General features: G+C 46.3%; 1 protein-coding gene and 1 long non-coding RNA gene across 3 annotated transcripts in view; one reads left to right on the plus strand and one right to left on the minus strand.

The window, feature by feature from the left end:
* Nucleotides 1-24,701, plus strand: part of LOC110502156 (aryl hydrocarbon receptor) — a 75,653-nt gene extending 50,952 nt beyond the window's left edge. Inside the window, exons 3-11 of the mRNA XM_036959345.2 lie at nucleotides 11,056-11,156; nucleotides 13,300-13,389; nucleotides 16,145-16,265; nucleotides 16,459-16,598; nucleotides 16,958-17,160; nucleotides 17,413-17,522; nucleotides 17,621-17,762; nucleotides 17,886-19,752; nucleotides 19,947-24,701. Of these exons, the coding sequence (XP_036815240.2) occupies nucleotides 11,056-11,156; nucleotides 13,300-13,389; nucleotides 16,145-16,265; nucleotides 16,459-16,598; nucleotides 16,958-17,160; nucleotides 17,413-17,522; nucleotides 17,621-17,762; nucleotides 17,886-19,752; nucleotides 19,947-20,267 (3,095 nt within the window). The 3' untranslated portion in view covers nucleotides 20,268-24,701. The remainder of the gene's footprint in view (nucleotides 1-11,055; nucleotides 11,157-13,299; nucleotides 13,390-16,144; nucleotides 16,266-16,458; nucleotides 16,599-16,957; nucleotides 17,161-17,412; nucleotides 17,523-17,620; nucleotides 17,763-17,885; nucleotides 19,753-19,946) is intronic.
* The window catches only part of LOC149972874 (uncharacterized), a 390,242-nt gene that overhangs the window by 317,105 nt on the left and 48,214 nt on the right, over nucleotides 1-24,923 (minus strand). The window lies entirely within an intron of this gene.

Below are 24,923 nucleotides of genomic sequence, written 5' to 3' on the forward strand. Positions count from 1 at the left end.
AGATAGATATAAGGGGGTGCAAAGGAGCAAAATAAATAAATAAATACAGTAGGGGGAGAAGTAGTTGTTTGGGCTAAATTATAGATGGGCTATGTACAGGTGCAGTAATCTGTGAACTGCTCTGACAGCTGGTGCTTAAAGCTAGTGAGGGAGATAAGTGTTTCCAGTTTCAGAGATTTTTGTAGTTAGTTCCAGTCATTGGCAGCAGAGAACTGGAAGGAAAGGCGGCCAAAGGAAGAATTGGTTTTGGGGGTGACCAGAGAGATATACCTGCTGGAGCGTGTGCTACAGGTGGGTGCTGCTATTGTGACCAGCGAGCTAAGGGGGGACTTTACCTAGCAGGGTCTTGTAGATGACCTGGAGCCAGTGGGTTTGGCGACGAGTATGAAGCGAGGGCCAGCCAACGAGAGCTTACAGGTCGCAGTGGTGGGTAGTATATGGGGCTTTGGTGACAAATCAGATGGCACTGTGATAGACTGCATAACATTTATTGAGTAGGGTATTGGAGGCTATTTTGTAAATGACATCGCCGAAGTCGAGGATCGGTAGGATGGTCAGTTTTACAAGGGTATGTTTGGCAGCATGAGTGAAGGATGCTTTGTTGCAAAATAGGAAGCCAATTCTAGATTTAACTTTGGAGTGGAGATGTTTGATGTGAGTCTGGAAGGAGAGTTTACAGTCTAATCAGAGACCTAGGTATTTGTAGTCGTCCACATATTCTAAGTCGGAACCGTCCAGAGTTGTGATGTTGGACGGGCGGGCAGGTGCAGGCAGCGATCAGTTGAAGAGCATGCATTTAGTTTTACTTGTATTTAAGAGCAATTGGAGGCCACGGAATGAGAGTTGTATGGCATTGAAGCTCGTCTGGAGGGTTGTTAACACAGTGTCCAAAGAAAGGCCAGAAGTATACAGAATAGTGTCGTCTGCGTAGAGGTGGATCAGAGACTCACCAGCAGCAAGAGCGACATCATTGATATATACAGAGAAGAGAGTCGGTCCAAGAATTGAACCCTGTGGCACCCCCATAGAGACTGCCAGAGGCCCGGACAACAGGCCCTCCGATTTGACACACTGAACTCTATCAGAGAAGTAGTTGGTGAACCAGTGTCGTGGAAATGTCCTGTATTACCAAATCATGAGAGAGCAAACCACACACAAGTCAGAGTTATCATAAAGTCCATCTTTAATTATATGAGCTTCACCATAGCCCTGTGACTCTCAGATCAATTCAGTGTCTATAAATGAATTCTCCGAAAGTGCCTACATATTGGCAACTGAGATCCTTTATAGCAAAGACACACATAGCCAGACATCATTGGCTATAAATGATCGTTCAGTTTGGTCTCCTAAACTAAGTTCCTATCTCGTTCTTGGTACCACTTAGGACCAAAAACATTACCTCATCCAATGGCATATATCAAATACACCCCCCCCCCCCCCCCCCCCCCCCGGACAAGATCACAGAGCGATGTGACTGGCACACAGACATTGTGGAGCCACCTAACGGGTTCCCCATTAATCTCACCGTCCCTTCACATGGTTTAGGAATAGTTTACAGACACATTCACAGATAAGACTAATCCGACCTCTCCCCTCTCTGGGCCCAAGCAACTTTTTTACCACATAAGCATGGTTATGAAAATGAATAAAATATCTTATTTATAAATGTTACCTAAAGAATTCTGATTCTGCCACGACACCAGGCAAGGCAATCATTTTAGAAACCAAGGCTATCGAGTCTGCCGATTAGGATGTGGTGATTGACAGAGTCGAAAGCCTTGGCCAGGTCAATGAATACGGCTGCACAATATTGTTTCTTATCGATGGCGGTTAAGATATCGTTTAGGACCGCGGCTGAGGTGCACCCATGATCAGCTCTGAAACCAGATTGCATAGCAGAGAAGGTATGGTGGGATTCAAAATGGTCGGTAGTGTTACGGTGCGTGAATGAGGACCCAAAAGCGAATCAACTTAAACAGAGCTTCTTTAATTACCAAACATAGGTAGGCTCAGATGGACCGGCAGATTCCGACAGGACAGGACAAGGTTACAGCAAACATGACGACAGTCTGGTTCAGGCATGAATGACACAAACAAACAAGAATCCGACAAGGACAGGAGCAGAAACAGAGAGAGATATAGGGACCTAATCAGAGGGAAAAAGGGAACAGGTGGGGAACGGGGTGAATGGGTAGTTAGAGGAGACAAGGGACAGCTGGGGGAAAGCGGGGGAGAAAAGGTAACCTAACACGACCAGCAGAGGGAGACAGGGTGAAGGGAAAGGACAGAGACAAGACAACATGACAGTACATGACAGTACCCCCCCACTCACCGAGCGCCTCCTGGCGCACTCGAGGAGGAAACCTGGCGGCAACGGAGGAAATCATCAATCAGCGCACGGTCCAGCACGTCCCGAGAGGGAACCCAACTCCTCTCCTCAGGACCGTACCCCTCCCAGTCAACTAGGTACTGATGACCACGGCCCCGAGGACGCATGTCCAAGATTTTACGGACCCTGTAGATAGGTGCGCCCTCGACAAGGATGGGAGGGGGGGGGGGGAGACGAGCGGGGGCGCGAAGAACGGGCTTAACACAGGAGACATGGAAGACCGGGTGGACGCGACGAAGATATCGCGGAAGAAGAAGTCGCACTGCGACAGGATTAATGACCTGAGAGATACGGAATGGACCAATGAACCGCGGGGTCAACTTGCGAGAAGCCGTCTTAAGGGGAAGGTTCTGAGTGGAGAGCCAAACTCTCTGACCGCGACAATATCTAGGGCTCTTAGTTCTACGCTTATTAGCAGCTCTCACAGTCTGCGCCCTATAACGGCAAAGTGCAGACCTGACCCTCTTCCAGGTGCGCTCGCAACGTTGGACAAAAGCCTGAGCGGAGGGGACGCTGGACTCGGCGAACTGAGATGAGAACAACGGAGGCTGGTACCCGAGGCTACTCTGAAAAGGAGATAGCCCGGTCGCAGACGAAGGAAGCGAGTTGTGGGCGTATTCTGCCCAGGGGAGCTGTTCTGACCAAGACGCAGGGTTGCGAAAAGAAAGACTGCGTAAGATGCGACCAATAGTCTGATTGGCCCGTTCTGCTTGACCGTTAGACTGGGGGTGAAAGCCGGAAGAGAGACTGACGGAAGCCCCAATCAAACGGCAAAACTCCCTCCAAAATTGAGACGTGAATTGCGGACCTCTGTCCGAAACGACGTCTGACGGAAGGCCATGAATTCTGAAAACATTCTCGATGATGATTTGTGCCGTCTCTTTAGCAGAAGGAAGCTTAGCAAGGGGAATGAAATGAGCCGCCTTAGAGAACCTATCGACAACCGTAAGAATAACAGTCTTCCCCGCTGACGAAGGCAGTCCGGTGACAAAATCTAAGGCGATGTGAGACCACGGTCGAGAGGGAATAGGAAGCGGCCTGAGACGGCCGGCAGGAGGAGAGTTACCGGACTTAGTCTGCGCGCAGACCGAACAAGCAGCCACGAAACGACGCGTGTCATGCTCCCGGGTGGGCCACCAGAAACGCTGGCGAATGGAAGCAAGCGTACCCCGAACGCCAGGGTGGCCGGCTAACTTGGCAGAGTGAGCCCACTGAAGAACGGCCAGACGAGTAGGAACGGGAACGAAAAGAAGGTTCCTAGGACAAGCGCGCGGCGACGGAGTTTGAGTGAGTGCTTGCTTTACCTGCCTCTCAATTCCCCAGACAGTCAACCCGACAACACGCCCCTCAGGGAGAATCCCCTCGGGGTCAGTGGAGGCTACTGAAGAACTGAAGAGACGAGACAAAGCATCAGGCTTGGTGTTCTTAGAACCCGGACGATAAGAAATCACGAACTCGAAACGAGCGAAAAACAGCGCCCAACGCGCCTGACGCGCATTAAGTCGTTTGGCAGAACGGATGTACTCAAGGTTCCTATGGTCAGTCCAAACGACAAAAGGAACGGTCGCCCCCTCCAACCACTGTCGCCATTCGCCTAGGGCTAACCGGATGGCGAGCAGTTCGCGGTTACCCACATCATAGTTACGTTCCGACGGCGACAGGCGATGAGAAAAATACGCGCATGGGTGGACCTTGTCGTCAGAGAGGGAGCGCTGAGAAAGGATGGCTCCCACTCCCACCTCTGACGCGTCAACCTCGACAACGAACTGTCTAGAGACGTCAGGTGTAACAAGGATAGGAGCGGATGTAAAACGATTCTTGAGGAGATCAAAAGCTCCCTGGGCGGAAACGGACCACTTAAAGCACGTCTTGACAGAAGTAAGGGCTGTGAGAGGAGCTGCCACCTGACCGAAATTACGGATGAAACGACGATAGAAGTTCGCGAAGCCGAGAAAGCGCTGCAGCTCGACGCGTGACTTAGGGACGGGCCAATCAATGACAGCTTGGACCTTAGCGGGATCCATCTTAATGCCTTCAGCGGAAATAACAGAACCGAGAAATGTGACGGAGGAGGCATGAAAAGTGCACTTCTCAGCCTTCACAAAAAGACAATTCTCTAAAAGGCGCTGGAGGACACGTCGAACGTGCTGAACATGAATCTGGAGTGACGGTGAAAAAATCAGGATATCGTCAAGGTAAACGAAAACAAAGATGTTCAGCATGTCTCTCAGGACATCATTGACTAATGCCTGAAAGACAGCTGGAGCGTTAGCGAGGCCGAAAGGAAGAACCCGGTATTCAAAGTGCCCTAACGGAGTGTTAAACGCCGTCTTCCACTCGTCCCCCTCCCTGATGCGCACGAGATGGTAAGCGTTACGAAGGTCCAACTTAGTGAAAAACCTGGCTCCCTGCAGGATCTCGAAGGCTGAAGACATAAGAGGAAGCGGATAACGATTCTTCACTGTTATGTCATTCAGCCCTCGATAATCTATGCAGGGGCGCAGAGACCCGTCCTTCTTCTTGACAAAAAAAAACCCCGCTCCGGCGGGAGAGGAGGAGGGGACTATGGTACCGGCGTCAAGAGCTACAGACAAATAATCTTCGAGAGCCTTACGTTCGGGAGCCGACAGAGAGTATAGTCTACCCCGGGGGGGGGGTGGTTCCCGGAAGGAGATCAATACTACAATCATACGACCGGTGTGGAGGAAGAGAGGTGGCCCTGGACCGACTGAACACCGTGCGCAGATCGTGATATTCCTCCGGCACCCCTGTCAAATCACCAGGCTCCTCCTGTGAAGAAGAGACAGAGGAAACAGGAGGGATAGCAGACATTAAACATTTCACATGACAAGAGACGTTCCAGGAGAGGATAGAATTACTAGACCAATTAATGGAAGGATTATGACAAACTAGCCAGGGATGGCCCAAAACAACAGGTGTAAAAGGTGAACGCAAAATTAAAAAAGAAATGGTTTCACTATGATTACCAGAAACAGTGAGGGTTAAAGGTAGCGTCTCACGCTGAATCCTGGGGAGAGGACTACCATCCAGGGCGAACAAGGCCGTGGGCTCCTTTAACTGTCTGAGAGGAATGTCATGTTCCCGAGCCCAGGTCTCGTCCATAAAACAGCCCTCCGCCCCAGAGTCTATTAAGGCACTGCAGGAAGCTGACGAACCGGTCCAGCGTAGATGGACCGACAAGGTAGTGCAGGATCTTGAAGGAGAGACAGGAGTAGTAGCGCTCACCAGTAGCCCTCCGCTTACTGACGAGCTCTGGCCTTTTACTGGACATGAAGTGACAAAATGACCAGCGGAACCGCAATAGAGACAGAGGCGGTTGGTGATTCTCCGTTCCCTCTCCTCAGTCGAGATGCGGATACCTCCCAGCTGCATGGACTCAGCACCCGAGCCGGCAGAGGAAGATGGTAGTGATGCGGAGAGGGAGGCGACGGAGAGCGCGAGCTCCTTTCCACGAGCTCGGTGACGAAGATCAACCCGTCGCTCAATGCGAATAGCGAGTTCAATCAAGGAATCCACGCTGGAAGGAACCTCCCGGGAGAGAATCTCATCCTTTACCTCTGCGCGGAAACCCTCCAGAAGACGAGCGAGCAAGGCCGGCTCGTTCCAGCCACTGGAGACAGCAAGAGTGCGAAACTCAATAGAGTAGTCTGTTATGGATCGATTGCCTTGACATAGGGAAGACAGGGCCCTGGAAGCCTCCTCCCCAAAAACAGATCGATCAAAAACCCGTATCATCTCCTCCTTAAAGTCTTGATACTGGTTAGTACACTCAGCCCTTGCCTCCCAGATTGCCGTGCCCCACTCACGAGCCCGTCCAATAAGGAGAGATATGACGTAGGCGACACGAGCAGTGCTCCTGGAGTAAGTGTTGGGCTGGAGAGAAAACACAATATCACACTGGGTGAGGAACGAGCGGCATTCAGTGGGCTCCCCAGAGTAACACGGCGGGTTATTGATTCTGGGCTCCGGAGATTCGAAAGCCCTGGAAGTGGCCGGTGGATCGAGGCGGAGATGGTGAACCTGTTCTGTGAGGTTGGAGACTTGGGTGGCCAGGGTCTCAACGGCATGTCGAGCAGCAGACAATTCCTGCTTGTGTCTGCCTAGCATCGCTCCCTGGATCTCGACGGCTGAGTGGAGAGGATCCGAAGTCGCTGGGTCCATTCTTGGTCGGATTCTTCTGTTACGGTGCGTGAATGAGGACCCAAAAGCGAATCAACTTAAACAGAGCTTCTTTAATTACCAAACATAGGTAGGCTCAGATGGACCGGCAGATTCCGACAGGACAGGACAAGGTTACAGCAAACATGACGACAGTCTGGTTCAGGCATGAATGACACAAACAAACAAGAATCCGACAAGGACAGGAGCAGAAACAGAGAGAGATATAGGGACCTAATCAGAGGGAAAAAGGGAACAGGTGGGGAACGGGGTGAATGGGTAGTTAGAGGAGACAAGGGACAGCTGGGGGAAAGCGGGGGAGAAAAGGTAACCTAACACGACCAGCAGAGGGAGACAGGGTGAAGGGAAAGGACAGAGACAAGACAACATGACAGTACATGACAGGTAGTCTGTTTGTTGCCTTGACTTTCGAAGACCTTAGAAAGGCAGGGTAGGATAGAAATACTGTAGGTCTGTAGAAGTTTGTGTCAAGAGTGTCTCCCCCTTTGAAAATAGGGATGACAGCAGCTGCTTTCCAATCTTTGGGAATCTCAGACGACATGAAAGAGAGGTTCAACCGGCTAGTAATAGGGGTTGCAACAATTTCGGCAGAAATTTTAGAAAGAGAGGGTCCAGATTGTCTTGCCAGGCTGATTTGTAGGGGTCCAGATTTCAGCTAACTGGATTTGGGAGAAGGAGAAATTGGGAAGGCTTGGGCGAGTTGCTGTGGGGGGTGCAGTGCTGTTGACCGGGTAGGGGTAGCCAGGTGGAAAGCATGGCCAGCCGTAGACAAATGCTTATTGAAATTCTCAATTATAGTGGATTTATCGGTGGTGAAAGTGTTTCCTATCCTCAGTGCAGTGGGCAGTTCGGAGGAGGTGTTCTTATTATCCATGGACTTTACAGTGTCCCAGAACTTTGTGTTGCAGGAAGCACATTTCTGCATGAAAATGCTAGCCTTGGCTTTTCTAACTGCCTGTGTATATTGGTTTCTAGCTTCCCTGAAAAGTTGCATATCACAGAGGCAGTTCAATGCTAATGCAGAACGCCATAGGATGTATTTGTGTTGGTTAAGGGCAGTCAGGTCTGGAGAGAACCAAGGGCTATATCTGTTCCTGGTTCTAAATTTCTTGAATGGGGCATGCTTATTTAAGATGGTGAGGAAGACATTTAAAAAAATAAAAATAACCAGGCATCCTCTGCTGACGGGATGAGATCAATATCCTTCCAGGATACCCCGGCCAGGTCGATTAGAAAGGCCTGCTCGCTGAAGTATTTCAGGGAGCGTTTGACAGTGATGAGTGGAGGTAGTTTGACCGCTGACCCATTACAGATGCAGGCAATGAGGCAGTGATCGCTGAGATCTTGGTTGAAAATAGCAGAGGTGTATTTAGAGGGCAAGTTGGTTAGGATGATATCTATGAGGGTGGCCGTGTTTACGGCTTTGGGGTGGTACCTGGTAGGTTCATTGATCATTTGTGTGAGATTGAGGGCATCAAGCTTAGATTGTAGGATGGCTGGGGTGTTAAGCATGTTCCAGTTTAGGTCGCCTAGCAGCACGAGCTCTGAAGATAGATGGGGGGCAATTAGTTCACATATGGTGTCCAAAGCACAGCTGGGGGCAGAGGGTGGTCTATAGCAGGCGGCAACGGTGAGAGACTTGTTTTTAGAGAGGTGGATTTTTAAGAGTAGAAGTTCAAATTGTTTGGGTACAGACCTCTGTAGGGCAGAACTCTGCAGGCTATCTTTGCAAGATTGTAACACCACCCCCTTTGGCCATTCTATCTTGTCTGAAAATGTTGTAGTAAGGGATGGAGATTTCAGAATTTTTGGTGGTCTTCCTAAGCCAGGATTCAGACACAGCTAGAACATCCGGGTTGGCAGAGTGTGCTAAAGCAGTGAATAAAACAAACTTAGGGAGGAGGCTTCTAATGTTAACATGCATGAAACCAAGGCTAATACGGTTACAGAAGTCATCTGGATTCACCTCTACATCACCAGAGGAACAGAGGAGGAGTAGGATAAGGGTACGGCTAAAAGCTATGAGAATTGGTCGTCTAGAACATCGGGAACAGAGAGTAAAAGGAGGTTTCTGGGGGCGATAAAATAGCTTCAAGGTATAATGTGCAGACAAAGGTATGGTAGGATGTGAATACAGTGGAGGTAAACCTAGGTATTGCGTGATGATGATAGAGATATTGTCTCTAGAAACATAATTGAAACCAGGTGATGTCATCGCATGTGTGGGTGGTGGAACTGAAAGGTTTGATAAGGTATAATGAGCAGGGCTAGAGGCTCTACAGTGAAATAAGCCAATAAACACTAACCAGAACAGCAATGGACAAGGCATATTGACATTAAGGAGAGGCATGCTTAGTCGAGTGATCATAAGGGTCCAGTGAGTAGTGAGGTGTGTTGGGGTAACGGCGATTCAGACAGCTAGCCGGGCCATCGGTAGCAAGCTAGCATAGGATGGAGGTCTGTTTTTAGCCACCTCGTGTGTTTCCGTCGGTAGATTAGTGGGGTTCCCTGTGGTAGAGGGGATCAATCGAATTGGCAAAATAGATATAGTTATACTGACCCAAGAAAAAATTGTCCGATAGACCTATTCAGATAGCAGCCGATAAGACCGCTAACGATTAGCGGGCCGCAGATGGGCGTTCAGGTAACGTCGCGACGGAGGGGCCAGTTGGATAATTCCCTCGGGCAGATAACGTCGGTAGTCCAGTCGTAAAGGCCCGGTGGTGCTCCGCGTCGGCAGTAAAACGGGTCCGGATAGGTGATTGTAGCCCAGGAGTGGCTGATGGAACTCTTCAGCTGGATAGCTCCAGAATAATTGATGTTTGCTCCGGGATCGACGTAAGCCAATAGTCACACGGATAGCAGCTAGCTAGCTGCGAGATCCAGGTGTAAATGTCCAGAGCTTGCGGTTGAAATCCGGAGATATGGAGAGAAAAATAGGTCCGGTATGTTCTGGTCTGAGTCGCGTTGTACAAAACTAGCGATAGCTTTTCGAGCTAAAGGATAGCTGATGACCACAAACCGTGGTTAGCTGAATACTAACGTTAGCCAGTAAACTGGCTAGCTTCTGGTTAGCTTCTGGCTAGCTTCTGGTTAGCTTCTGGCTAGCTTCTGGTTAGCTTCTGGCTAGCTTCTGGTTAGCTTCTGGCTAGCATCTGGTTAGCTTCTGGCTAGCTTCTGGTTAGCTTCTGGCTAGCTTCTATTGTGGATTTCAGATTTTTTACGACCAGGTCCACCCACCCCCACCAATCAACACCCCCCCCCCCAAGTCAACCATGCCTACACCCCATTTAGGCCTCCTCAGATCAGTCCTATGCCCCTCCTGCCCACCCATGTCCCCTACTCCCGCAAAGAGTGCCTCAACATGAAAGTTACACATACTCCCAGGCCGTGAGTGGGCAAACAGGCCCTACTCTTACACTAGCCCAAGCTAATGGAATATACCAGATGCTCAGCAGGCTCTGCTCACACTTACTGGCATGAGGCCAAACCACCCGACCAACAATATTGGACACTTTATGGAACACAAAGCCTTCACTATCTCATCCTGGAATATCCAAAGCCTGAGGTCATCTGCCTTTGGCCTAAAGAGCAGGAACCTGGACTTCATCAAATAAATCAGAAATACAGACATTGTCATCCTACAAGAAACATGGTATAGAAGAGACGGACCCACCGGTTGCCCTCTAGGTTGCAGAGAGCTGGTAGTCCCATCCACAAAAACGACCAGGTGTGAAACAAGGAAGGGACTCAGGGGGTATGCTAATTTCGTATAGAGCAGACCTAACTCACTCTATTAAATTAATCAAAACAGGAACATTTTACATTTATCTTGAAATTCAAAAGGAAATGATCTAAACAGAAAAATGTCCTCCTGTGTGCTACCTACAGTGGGGAGAACAAGTATTTGATACACTGCCAATTTTGCAGGTTTTCCTACTTACAAAGCATGTAGAGGTCTGTAATTTTTATTATAGGTACACTTCAACTGTGAGAGACGGAATCTAAAACAAAAATCCAGAAAATCACATTGTATGATTTTTAAGTAATTAATTTGCATTTTATTGCATGACATAAGTATTTAACACATCAGAAAAGCAGAATTTAATATTTGGTACAGAAACCTTTGTTTGCAATTACAGAGATCATACGTTTCCTGTAGTTCTTGACCAGGTTTTCACACACTGCAGCAGGGATTTTGGCCCACTCCTCCATACAGACCTTCTCCAGATCCTTCAGGTTTCGGGGCTGTCGCTGGGCAATACGGACTTTCAGCTCCCTCCAAAGATGTTCTATTGGGTTCAGGTCTGGTGATTGGCTAGGCCACTTGATGGGAACATAAACTCAGAAGAGTTGGCAGATGAAAGTTCCAAATATCCAGACCCCAGAAACCCCAGATTCCTGTGTGTATTGCTTTCAGTATAGCGTGCTGATGTGAGCTTGTTGTTCTCCCTCTCTGTCTGCAGCAACCATGAAGAAAAGCAGTGTCCTGTTTCCTGGGGGGGGTGGCCTGAACATGAATGGGATGAACGCCCCAACCTTCTCCGAGGGGGACCTACTTCTCCAGGTACAACATGGCACAGGACAGACAGACAGACAGACAGAGCAGTTTGGGATGGGCCCATAGTGTCTAAATGTCTTGATTGACTGACAGACAGACAGACAGACAGACAGACAGACAGAGCAGTTTGGGATGGGCCCATAGTGTCTAAATGTCTTGATTGACTGACAGACATTTCAGCTCCCGGAACCAAATCTTCTGTGGGCGCTGGGCCAGTTTTGAATGTTAAAAGTCATGAGAGACTACTGGCTGGCAGACGAGTAGGTAAAGACCCAGACACTGTTCATGCGTTTGTTAATCCAGGTGGATTGAGTTATAATCCAGGACCATCCATTTAGCAGGAAGTTTTGACAGGTGAAATAGGTTGTCCTGGTACTTCATGCCAAGGCCTGGTCACGGTTTACTACGCTTAACAAAGCGAACGCTCCCCCAGTGCTCTAGCACGCTGTTTTCTCATTCTCAGATGTCAGGTACATTTTCACACCAAGCGATGACTGGCATGTTTGAGATTCCTCTCTCAAGATGGAGGCTGGTATGATCATCAGTCAATGCAGAGGGAACTGTGATAGACAGTAAACAGGTTGCCAGATTATAATATCCCCTTTGTAAGGACCAACGCCGGAGTTGAGAAGCAGGTACGAGAAGTTGAACATTTTAATGAGGAACAGCGTCAGCACACGGGTAAACAAGGACATATGACAATCAATGCAGAAGCAGGGGACAGAGCGGGGAACCAGACAGATATAGGGGAGGTAATGACAGAGGTTATTGAGTCCAATAATCACTGATGTGCGTGACGGGGAGAAGGCAGGTGTGTGTAATGATGATGGCAGGAGTGCACAATGCTGTGTAGCCTGGTGCCCTCATGTGCCGGGGAGCTGGAGCAGGCGTGACACCGGTAGTAAACAGGTTGCCAGATTATAATACCCCCGTAGTAAACAGGTTGCCAGATTATAATACCCCTGTAGTAAACAGGGTGCCAGATTATAATACCCCCGTAGTAAACAGGGTGCCAGGTTATAATACCCCCGTAGTAAACAGGGTGCCAGGTTATAATACCCCCGTAGTAAACAGGTTGCCAGATTATAATACCCCCGTAGTAAACAGGTTGCCAGATTATAATACCCCCGTAGTAAACAGGTTGCCAGATTATAATACCCCTGTAGTAAACAGGGTGCCAGATTACAATACCGATGTAGTAAACAGGTTGCCTGACTATAATACCCCCATAGTAAACAGGTTGCCAGATTATAATACCCCCATAGTAAACAGGGTGCCAGATTATAATACCCCCATAGTAAACAGGGTGCCAGATTATAATACCCCCGTCATAAACAGGTTGCCACATTACAATACTCCTGTAGTAAACAGGTTGCCACATTACAATACCCCTGTAGTAAACAGGTTGCCACATTACAATACCCCTGTAGTAAACAGGTTGCCACATTACAATACCCCCGTAGTAAACAGGTTGCCAGATTACAATACCCCTGTAGTGAACAGGTTGCCAGATTATAATACCCCCTTAGTAAACAGGTTGCCAGATTATAATAAACCCATAGTAAACAGGTTGCCAGATTATAATAAACCCATAGTAAACAGGTTGCCAGATTATAATACCCACGTCATAAACAGGTTGCCAGATTATAATACCCCCTAGTAAACAGGTTGCCAGATTATAATACCTCCTAGTAAACAGGTTGCCAGATTATAATACCCCCTTAGTAAACAGGTTGCCAGATTATAATACCCCCTTAGTAAACAGGTTGCCAGATTATAATACCCCCATAGTAAACAGGTTGCCAGATTATAATAAACCCATAGTAAACAGGTTGCCAGATTATAATACCCCCTAGTAAACATGTTGCCAGATTATAATACCCCCTAGTAAACAGGTTGCCAGATTATAATACCCCATAGTAAACAGGTTGCCAGATTATAATACCCCATAATAAACAGGTTGCCAGATTATAATACCCCATAATAAACAGGTTGCCAGATTATAATACCCCCAGATGAACAAAATGTCATCTTTAATGCAACCCTGTCATTAATGCGTTTGTTTTTGAAGCTCGTCTGGAGCAGTGAAATTAAATGTTATATAGTGAGAGTGTGCGTTACTGTATTAACACTGTATCTGGTCTTGCAGGCTCTGAATGGCTTTGTGCTGGTGGTCACAGCTGAGGGACATGTGTTCTATTCCTCTCCTACTATCCAAGACTACCTGGGCTTCCATCAGGTAACTACAATATAATCTGTAACATAACTGTAACTACGTTTACGTTTGACATTTTAGTCATGTATCAGACACTCTTATCCAGAGCGATTTATAGTAGTGAGTGCATACGCCAGGGTTGTGGGAATCGAACCCACAACCATGCTCTACCAACTCCAACACCATGCTCTACCAACACCATGCTCTACCAACACCATGCTCTACCAACTCCAACACCATGCTCTACCAACACCATGCTCTACCAACTCCAACACCATGTTCTGCCAACACCATGCTCTGCCAACACCATGCTCTACCAACTCCAACACCATGCTCTACCAACACCATGCTCTACCAACTCCAACACCATGTTCTGCCAACACCATGCTCTGCCAACACCATGCTCTACCAACTCCAACACCATGCTCTGCCAACACCATGCTCTACCAACTCCAACACCATGCTCTACCAACTCCAACACCATGCTCTACCAACTCCAACACCATGCTCTACCAACTCCAACACCATGCTCTACCAACACCATGCTCTACCAACACCAACACCATGCTCTACCAACTCCAACACCATGCTCTACCAACTCCAACACCATGCTCTACCAACTCCAACACCATGCTCTACCAACTCCAACACCATGCTCTACCAACACCATGCTCTACCAACTCCAACACCATGCTCTACCAACACCATGCTCTACCAACTCCAACACCATGCTCTACCAACACCATGCTCTACCAACTCCAACACCATGCTCTACCAACACCATGCTCTACCAACACCATGCTCTACCAACACCAACACCATGCTCTACCAACTGAGCCAAATGGGACATCAAATCACATCTGTAACACAACTGTAACAACATCACATATGTAACATAACACAACATTACATCACATCTGTAACATAACACATCACATCTGTAACATAACACAACATCACATCACATCTGTAACATAACATATGTAACATAACACAACATCACATCACATCACATCTGTAACATAACATCTGTAACATAACACAACATTACATCACATCTGTAACATAACACAACATCACATCTGTAACATAACACAACATCACATCTGTAACATAACACAACATCACATCACATCTGTAACATAACATCACATCTGTAACATAACACAACATCACATCTGTAACATAACGTAACATCACATCTGTAACATAACACAACATCACATCTGTAACATAACATCTGTAACATAACACAACATCACATCTGTAACATAACACAACATCACATCTGTAACATAACGTAACATCACATCTGTAACATAACACAACATCACATCTGTAACATAACATCTGTAACATAACACAACATCACATCTGTAACACAACATCACATCTGTAACATAACACAACATCACATCTGTAACATAACACAACATCACATCACATCTGTAACATAACATCACATCTGTAACATAACACAACATCACATCTGTAACATAACGTAACATCACATCTGTAACATAACACAACATCACATCTGTAACATAACATCTGTAACATAACACAACATCACATCTGTAACATAACGTAACATCACATCTGTAACATAACACAACATCACATCTGTAACATAACATCTGTAACATAACACCACATCTGTAACATAACACAACATCACATCTGTGAGTTGAAAACAGCAGGTCTGGGACAGGTAGCACGTCCGGTAAACAGGTCAGGGTTCCATAGACGCAGGCAGAATAGTTTAAACTGGAGCAGCAGCACGGCCAGGTGGACTGGGGACAGCAAGGAGTCATCATGCCAGTTGGACGTCATATAATTCTGGGGTTGTCCCCTTCATTACAGTTATACACTATAGGGTATTTTCAGTGCTAACAGGTAACTATGTGTCTTTCATACCCTGCTTTGTAGTTTACTTTGACCCTTTATGAGTTGTCACTCATGGACTGTCTCCACCGGGTGATCAGCACAACAGACACACCCAGAGCTTACTGTGTTTCCCACTTAGGCCATAAATCACAAGGCAAACAGTGTTTATAGTTGTTAGATTATAGTTAGGGTTATGGTTCGCTCATTTGTTTCAGTTAATACAGTTTGACCGAGGCAAAATGTATGAGTGCCGTCTGACTGATGGGCTATGTGGCAATGTGATGTTACTCTGTCGGGTCCCAACTTCCAAGAGTCCGCTTTGGCTTTGACCACAAACCTCATAGTTCCTTTTGTTCTGAGAGAAACTTCTAAGTAACAAGTGAATCACATGAAACCAGGAACAAACAGTGTCCAGGGCCCACTTCAGACTTGTGGCTTCAGGGTTGGTTTGCTTAGTCACACACATGCTTTTGTAAGACTTCATAAGCTCCGGTCCATTACATTGTCGTTATAGTTTTTCAGGGGTGGGCAACACAGTTGCAAGTCCTACTAAAGTCCTATTAGTTGCTCTATTAGTTGTCCTATTAGTTGTCCTATTAGTTGTCCTATTAGTTGTTCTATTAGTTGTCCTATTAGTTGTCCATTCCAGTGAAGACTACAAGTGAAGTACCCATGTCATTAAGAAGCCCTGATACAGCTTGTAGACACCATTATTATTATGCCTCTACAATAACAATGGAGGCTACAAGTGAAGTACCCATGTCATTAAGAAGCCCTGATACGGCTTGTAGACACCATTATTATCATGCCTCTACAATAACAATGGAGGCTACAGCCATAGTCATAAACTAGATTTAACTTTGGTTTGCCCTGTCTCTTTGTCTGTCTGTAGTCAGACGTGGTCCACCAGAGTGTGTTTGAGCTGATCCACACAGACGACAGAGCCACGTTCAGACGACAGCTTCACTTTGCCCTCAACCCCAAGCCCTTTGACCCAGAGCAGGGAGGAGATGGTGAGTGACCTCGAGGGAAGGGGTTGTGGACAGTTTGGGTCATTTTTTTTCAGTGGATTTTAGTGGAAGTCATCGATTGATGTCAATGGGAGCATGCTCGAGCTAGGTGTGTTTATTTCAATTTATGATTTGGCCCATGTTTTTTGATGATAAGCTCTCATTTTACGATCTTTCACCACATTTCTATGTTCAGGCATGGCGAGCAGCAGTGACATCACCAGGAACATCGTGACCTATAACCCTGAGCAGCTCCCACCAGAGAACTCCTCCTTCCTGGAGAGGAACTTCGTGTGTCGGTTCCGCTGCCTCCTGGACAACTCCTCTGGCTTCCTGGTGAGTCTCTCAGCTTCCTGGTGAGTCTCTCAGCTTCCTGGTGAGTCTCTCAGCTTCCTGGTGAGTCTCTCATCTATAGGGCTGTAGAGAAAACATCCACTTTGTATTGTCACCAGAAAGTACTTCATACACTGTATTGTGTCAAATGAACACATACCAGCACTGTTGATTAATTTGACAGTACGATGTGAGTGGTGGATCTTGGCAAAGTTTGGCAAAACTTTTTATACAATCAGTCACTAGGCACGTTTCAGATCAATCACTTGCTAAGTTTGAGATCAATCACTATCACTAGCTACATTTCAGATCAATCACTAGCTAAGTTTAAGAGTCTAACATACCTTTGTTCTCATATCCAGGCTCTGAACTTCCAGGGGCGTTTGAAGTTCCTCCATTGCCAGAGCATGCTGGGGGATGACGGGACGCACAGCCAGCCCAGGTTGGGCCTGTTCACCATCGCCACCCCTGTCCACACCCCGTCCATATTGGAGATCAGAAACAAGACGATCTTCTTCCAGACCAAACACAAGCTTGACTTCACCCCCACGGGTGTCGATGCCAGGTGACTCTAAAGGCCTGAAACTAATTCTCATTGGGTCCAAAAAAAATTGTTGTCAGGCTTACATTTAGGAAGGAAATATGCTACCATTTAATCTAAGTGCCTTGATCAAATGTAGGACTTGATCAAAATGGAACTGTTTTTATTTCACTTTTCTATTCAACATGTTTGAGGGATGACTTCACAAGTGAACATGATGTGTAATGTGCTGTACTTTCCACTAACGCTAACATGGTGTGGCCTGTCTCTCTACAGGGGGAAGGTTGTCCTGGGATACTCAGAGATTGAGTTGTGTATGAGAGGCTCTGGGTATCAGTTCATCCACGCAGCTGATATGATGTACTGTGCAGATAGCCATGTCAGAAGTATGTTTACAATGGGTTCATAATAACTATTTAGCAATTATTTGTTTGATCATTATTTTTTGTATGATTATCTAATAATATGAATATTTTCCCCTCAGTGATTAAGACAGGAGAGAGTGGTCTGACCACGTTCAGACTGCTGCAGAAGACTGGGTGCTGGGTCTGGGTCCAGGCCAATGCCAGGCTTGTCTACAAAGGAGGAAGACCTGACTTCATCATCGCACGCCAGAGAGCTTTACTGTGAGTAATTCATATCTGAATGTACAATCTGTCTGCATCATCATTGACTGTCATTTCATTGCGTCTCAAAATATATGATTGTATCATTCATTCATATGATTTTCTCTCTCTGTATCCCTTTAGTAATTCTGAGGGAGAGGAGAATCTACGCCAGAGGAAGATGCAGCTGCCCTTCAGCTTCACCACCGGGGAGGCCCTGCTGTACGAGACCGGCCCCACTCTGGATGCCACGGAGTTCCAAACCAACCCCCCAAAAATCTGCAAGGTGGAGTCTCTGGACCCCCAGTCTCTACTGGGCTCTTTACTAAAGCAGGACGAATCCGTCTACACCCAGCCCCAGGAGCCTCAGCTACCCATAGACCAGGTGTTCATGGACAGCCGAGCGCTCACCAACGTGGCCTGTAACTCCTGGCAGAGTAGCGTGGAGCCCCAGGGGCCCGACGGGGTTGATGATGGTGATAGCCCCAGGGAGGTCAAGCACGAGGGGGCGTTGGTAGCCATGATCGATGCCCTGGAGAAGATGGCGCAGGATGGGGACCTGTGTGCGGCTCTGCAGGGGATGGACGTGGGTACGGCGGAGCTGATGGAGTGGGAGAACACCCTCCTCAGGCTGAGCCAGAACTCCAATGGGACCGGGAGCGGGGACACCTCCCTAGAGCTGGATGACATCATGACCAACGACATCTTCTCTTACGTGGAGGAAGCCTTGTTCAAGGAGAGCAGCGAGGGGAGCGGTAACGAGCCCAACTGCTCCACCATGGTCAACAACGACCCTAACCTGTTCACAGGGGTGCTCGACAACAACAACCAGGGTGGACCATTCACAGGAGTGGTCAGCCCTACAGGTGCCGGACAGTGCAAGCCCGGGTTGCTTGACAAATTCAGCTTTGTCCAAAATGGCTCCCCAGGGAACGATCTAAATGGTATCAGCCACAGTCAGGTAACAGGCAACAGAGTAGTTGGTTTGGCAGGACAGAACCAGACAGGACAGAACCATGGAGGACAGAACCAGGCAGGACCACAGCAGGTGTTCAAGAGCACCCAGAGGCTCTCCCACTTCGGCCCCCAGATTCCTCAGACGGGCCTGAATATCCCCATCCTGCAGCAGCTACAGCTCAACGACATCTTCACCCCCTCTCTGGAGCTCCCCGAGCTCAGTAACCCACATAGCTCAGGCCAGAATGAGTCTGTCACGTTAAGCACTAGCATGGCTGGATCCTGTGCTCAGGCACCAAACAACCACATGGGAAGCCCTCAGATCATCGCTGGCCAGGTCCAATCTAACCAGCCACCTCCACAGTGTTTCCCTCATAATGGCTTGCCAGCTGCAATGGAACCAAACAGACCAGAGGAGATCTCTGTTCCACAGTCCAAACATCTACCACCTATTCTGGTGGATGCTTGGCCATCTTTGATTCCCAGTAATGGCTTTGTTTCACCCCAGATTGCCTGCAGTGCACCATTTCAGTCACTAAAAACCCAGAAAGTGCAGCAGTGGCCCCAGAACCAGCAGCATCAGCTACCACCACCCGCCAGCACAATGAAAAATGGACACCAATTAATCCCAGACTGTCACAGTCAAGCCACAGAGACCCAAAGAGTCCCTCTCACAGGCCTTTGGCCACAGAACACCAACGGATTGTACCACCAACCCCAGCAGAGGCGATTGGCCAACGGCCAGCCTGCTCCATCCGGCAGCTGTATGTTTGAGAACGTCTCACCCCCCCTCCCGAACCGAAACAGCCACGTGGATGGCACCATTCTGCCTCCCCCCTTGTCTGTATGCCAGAGGAGGATGGTGGACCCCCAGGACCAGAGCTACTTGCAGTGGGGCCCCAGTGAGCCGGTGGTGGACACGTCAGCCATCATCCAGGACAACACCGGAATCAGCTTCCCGGCTCGCCCGCTTGTGGCCAACATCACCACCCCCGAGAGCCTACTGGCCATGCAGCAGTACCTTTCTGGACGCAACAGAGTCGGACAGACACAGGTAACTATGTCCCCTCTCTCTGTTGTGGATGGAGCACTGACTTTTTCCTTACCACATAACCTGGTTCTACTGGTCAAGTCACGTGGTTAGGAAAACTCAGGGCCCTAACTAATTATGAAGTAATTTATTGATATTATTAATTGTTACTTTATGAAACAAGCCAGGGTCTATTTGTCATACTTTTCCCCCAACAGATCCCAAGCCTCTGTGTAGTAGACAGCAATGGAACATTCTCCTCATCCCCACTTGTCAATGGAACATTCTCCTCATCCCCACTTGTCAATGGAACATTCTCCTCATCCCCACTTGTCAATGGAACATTCTCCTCATCCCCACTTGTCAATGGAACATTCTCCTCATCCCCACTTGTCAATGGAACATTCTCCTCATCCCCACTTGTCAATGGAACATTCTCCTCATCCCCACTTGTCAATGGAACATTCTCCTCAGCCCCACTTGTCAATGGAACCATGTGCTTTACAGACCACAACCAAACCAACTATTGCGACTTCTAAACACGAGTCACACGTTACTCTGTAAACATTATGGACAAAAAGAGGAGGAAGCCATCCATGGATCTGTTCATCCATCCATCCATCCGTACACATTCAAAGATAACACACTGCCTTAAGAGCTGCCTCAGGGAGGGTGTCGTGATGACAAGCCATCCCCTAGTCAGACACACCATTCATCTCCGCATATCAGTGTTTACAGGAAATACAAGGACTCTTTTGATTAAGCACTTGTCACTTCTGTCAGCAATGGAACAAAAAAGCAGCAACTTTACATGGAACTGGTTTTCTTTCTTTTTTTGTTGGGTTGTCTTCTGTTTTTGTTTGTTGTTGCCTTGTCTTTGGTTTTATTACTGTGGAAAAACAGTATCTGTCACAACTTCAATGATATGAATGAAGTTTGAATCCTCACCGGTGAATTTGGCTTGTGTTATAATGGCTTTTTAGGGTCATGCCCAATTCCCAAAATGAATTTATAATATATTAATGAAGCAGGCCATATTCATTTCTTTTTACGTTTGTTTCTTCTTACATTATAGTTGGATGGTGACAGGACACCATTCAAGTTTTCACTCGTGGAGAAACAAACAAAAAACTGATATTGTACTCAGAGATTAAAAATAAAGGCATAGCATCCTCAATTTATATATGGAGTGTAGGGTTGCAAAATTCTGTGAACTTTAGATACATTTCCTAATTTTTACAAAATCCCAGTTGGAGAATTCCTTGAATCAGGAATCAGGGAATAAGCAGGAAATCCAGAATCCTCCAACCAGGGAAAACCAGGGAATTTATTGAATGTTCCTGCAACCCTAATGAAGTGTAAATACAGAAATGGCCTCTATATTATTATAAAGATATTATTGTTTTTATTATGTGAGTGTGTTATGGCTGTGATGAATATGACTGTGTGCACACGGGGTGTGTTCCTGTTTGTGTTTGCTTGTTCTGAAGAATGAATGAAGCAGTGTACAAATAGAATTTCTGAGGAAAAAGCAACTTATTTCATTGAAATGTCTGCATTGGTTGCAGAGTAGGCTATCAAAAACCAAATTATGTGCTTTCAGATTGTACTCCTTGTAATGCTATTGGTATCCAAATGTCATTACAATTTAACAATAGTCTGTTAAAGTACGTTGATAATGCTATATCAATAGTATTCAATCCATTTATAGTTGTTTCTTTGTTTTATCTAAACTTCACTGAGCCATATGCTAACTTGTGGCAATTTGTTTACTTTAGTTTTTCATTCATAATATCATCTGTGGAGGAAGGTGTACTGCATGTTAAGGAGACTCAGGAGACATACAGTCGCTAGTGAAAGTCGACACACCACTTGCACAGTCTTCACATTTTGCTACCTTAAAATCTGAAAAGGGATTTTTTTCCTACCGATCTAAACAACATTTTCAAAGTGAAAGAAAAATGTAGAAAAAAGAAATACGAAACAAAGATGTTTTGATCTTCGCAGCCGACGGGTTAATACTTGATGGAAGACCCCTTTTTGTTGTAATTTTTCTCTCCCCAATTTCGTGGTATCCAATGTGTAGTTAGAATCTTGTTTCATTGCTGCAACTCCCCTATGGACTCGGGAGAGGTAAAGGTTGAGAGCCATGCGTCCTCCAAAACACGACCCTGCCAGGCCGCACTGCTTCTTGACACACTGCTCGCTTAACCCGGAAGCCAACCACACCAATGTGTCGGAGGAAACACCTTCCAACTGACGACCGATGTCAGCTTGCAGGTGCCCTACCTCCCACAAGGAGGTCGGTAGAGCACGATGAGACAAGGAAATCCCAGCCGGCCAAACCTTCCCCGAACCCGGACGACACTGGACCAAACCCTCCCCTAATCCAGACGACGCTAGGCAAATTGTGCGCTGCTTCATGGGTCTCCCGGTCACGGCTGACTGTGGCACAGCCTGGGAACGAAACCGAGGCTGTAGTGACGCCTCAGCATTGCAATGCTGTTCCTTAGACCACTGCACCACTTGGGAGTCTCCGGTGGAAGCACCTTTGATAGTCATTACAGCTGTGAATTATTTTGAAAAAGATTATACCAACTTTTAGAGAAACATATTTTCATTGTTTATGTCAAAATTGCTTAAGGTCAGTAAATTTGTTCAGGAGTCATTGATCGGCAGCCATATTCAAACCTTGTCTCTGATTGTCAAGCAAATTTAAGTCAAGGCTAAGAAACACTCAAGTACACTCAAGCCATTCTGGTGTCTTTGGCATTAACATTTTTCTAACTGTGCCGCTGAAAATAAAACTCTATTCCAGGGTTTTCCTCAACTTTTTACCTAGGCTTTGCTCTTTTCATGTTTCTTTTGATCCTGACAAACTCCTCAGTCCCTACTAGTGACAGGCATACCCATAACATGATGCTTCCACCACAATACTTGAAAATACAGACGGTTTATATTGGATTTGACAAAAGCCTGTAGTTTTTTTTATTGAGGCCAAAAAGTGATTTATTTGCCGTGTTGTCTTGCAGTATTACTTTAGAGCCTTGTTGCAACCAGAATGGATGATTTGTAATGGATATTGTAACACAGGCTTCCTTCTCTTCACCTTATCATACAGGCCAGTAATGTGGAGTGAATGTAATGTCGTTGATCCTCTGTATTTTCAAGTATTGTGGTGGCAGCATCATGTTATGGGTATGCTTGTCATGGCAGTGGCTGGGGAGTTTGTCAGGATCAAAATAAATATAAAAGGAGCAAAGCCCAGGTAAAAAGCTAGAGGAAAACCAGCCTCAGTCTTCTGAATACCTAACCCTGGGATAGATTTTAACATTTCTGCCATGACAAGTCAAATGCCAAAGACACACCAGTATGCCTTTCCAATAGGTCTTGAGTGGTCCTGAATGGTCCAGTCTCAGTCCTGACTTAAACCTGCTCAAATCAGAAACAAGATTTGAATATTGCTGCGCATCAATGATTCCCACCTCAATGTACTGTGCTTGAGCAATTTTGACAAAAACAATGGATATGCAGTATGTTGCCCTAAGAGTAGTAGAATCTTATTCACAGCTTTAATGGCTGGCAAAGGTGCTTCCACCAATTACCAACTCTGTGATGTGAAGACATACGCAATCAAGACATCTTTGTTTTATTTGTAATTAATTAGGAACATTTCTATATTTATTTTTTCAATTTGAAAACGTGGCGTAGGTTGTGTACATCAATAGGAAAAAGTGTGTAATGCAATTTTTAGATAACATTTTAATGTGATGGAGTGTGCAGACTTTCACTAGGCACTGTAGGTCCTAGAAGTCTAGTGTAGTAACCATGGTTACTATAGACATGGGACTGGAAGTAGAACTTCCCACGAGTCCACATGTTGATCAGCATATTCGACAAATGGAACTTCCCATTTAGTCCCATGTCAGTTGATGATTTACAGTAACATGGCAGGTCCTCCCGTTGTAAAAGCCCCCTGACACTGAAGTCTCCCGTCATCACTCCGACTCCTCCCTCAAAGGCATCTGAGGCTAAATCAATATGGCTGCCCACCTTTTATTTCCCTTGACCTATTTCCTCATTCTGCTCATATGAAAAGACAAGGCAGGTTTCCGCCATATTCTCCTATATGGCGGAAACTAAACCCGGCCAACTAGAGGGCCTCTCCTGCCAAACTGCTCTCACTGATTCAGTTCTCTCAGCTCAATAAGGCAGAGGAAGTTACACATAGCAAAGGGAGCTGTTATATGTATTGGGTTTATTCACATTTAGCTTTGCTTTTGAATTATATTTAGCAACTTTTCTCATGCGTTTTGCTTCACCGAGCTGATTTATAATATAATGGGTGGCAAGTTTTCAAAGCGCCTGCCTTGAAATGTTAATAAAGTTCCTTGTATCAAAGTTGATATGAAAGAAAGGGAAGGGTATACATTATATATCACCTCTAGGGTTGCAAAACTCCAGGAACTTTCAATACATTTCCTGGTTTTCCAGAAATCGTGGTTGGAGGATTCCAGATTTCCTGCTTATTCCTTCCTGATTCCGGGAATCCTCCAACTGGGATTTCAGGGAAAAACCTGGGAATTTATTGAAAGTTCCCAGAATTTTGCCACCCTAATCCACCCCCTGCTGTATATCTATTCGTTAAGCTTACTCTTCAACGGTCTCCGACATCAGGCAGTGGCAGAGATCAGCATCAATATATTATGAATATTTCAGTTTTTTGCATTTGTTTGTCGTATGTTTGGTTATTTCATGTTGTTATTATGTCTCGTGGCCTTAAAACATCTGTTAGACATTTGTTCTCCTTGGAAATATTTGTCTCCACATAAATATTTAATTTAGTGTAGTTCACTTGTATTTAGGCAAGTATAGCGGATGCAATGTAGTGATATTTACCAGCTTATGTTTGTTACCTTATATTCTCAATTGTAAAATTAATTCTCATATAAAAAAAGATTTCTAATAACTTACTAATGTGTTACTTGGTCATTATTAAAGTGCAATACTTCTGTTGGACACTGGAGGGCACATATTTGTTTTTTACTGCTGACTGAATAATATAATCTCAATTACCTATGTAAACAAATATCACCCCACACTGCCCATCCAAAACCCCTCTTTATGGATCTGCGTGAGTTGAATTTACAGCGAAAGGACTTCTATCATCAATCAGTGAATTAGTGCAGGTATGG

The sequence above is a fragment of the Oncorhynchus mykiss genome, chromosome 22 (assembly GCF_057628025.1).
Source record: "Oncorhynchus mykiss isolate SJ-2025 chromosome 22, ASM5762802v1, whole genome shotgun sequence".
NCBI lineage: Eukaryota > Metazoa > Chordata > Actinopteri > Salmoniformes > Salmonidae > Oncorhynchus > Oncorhynchus mykiss.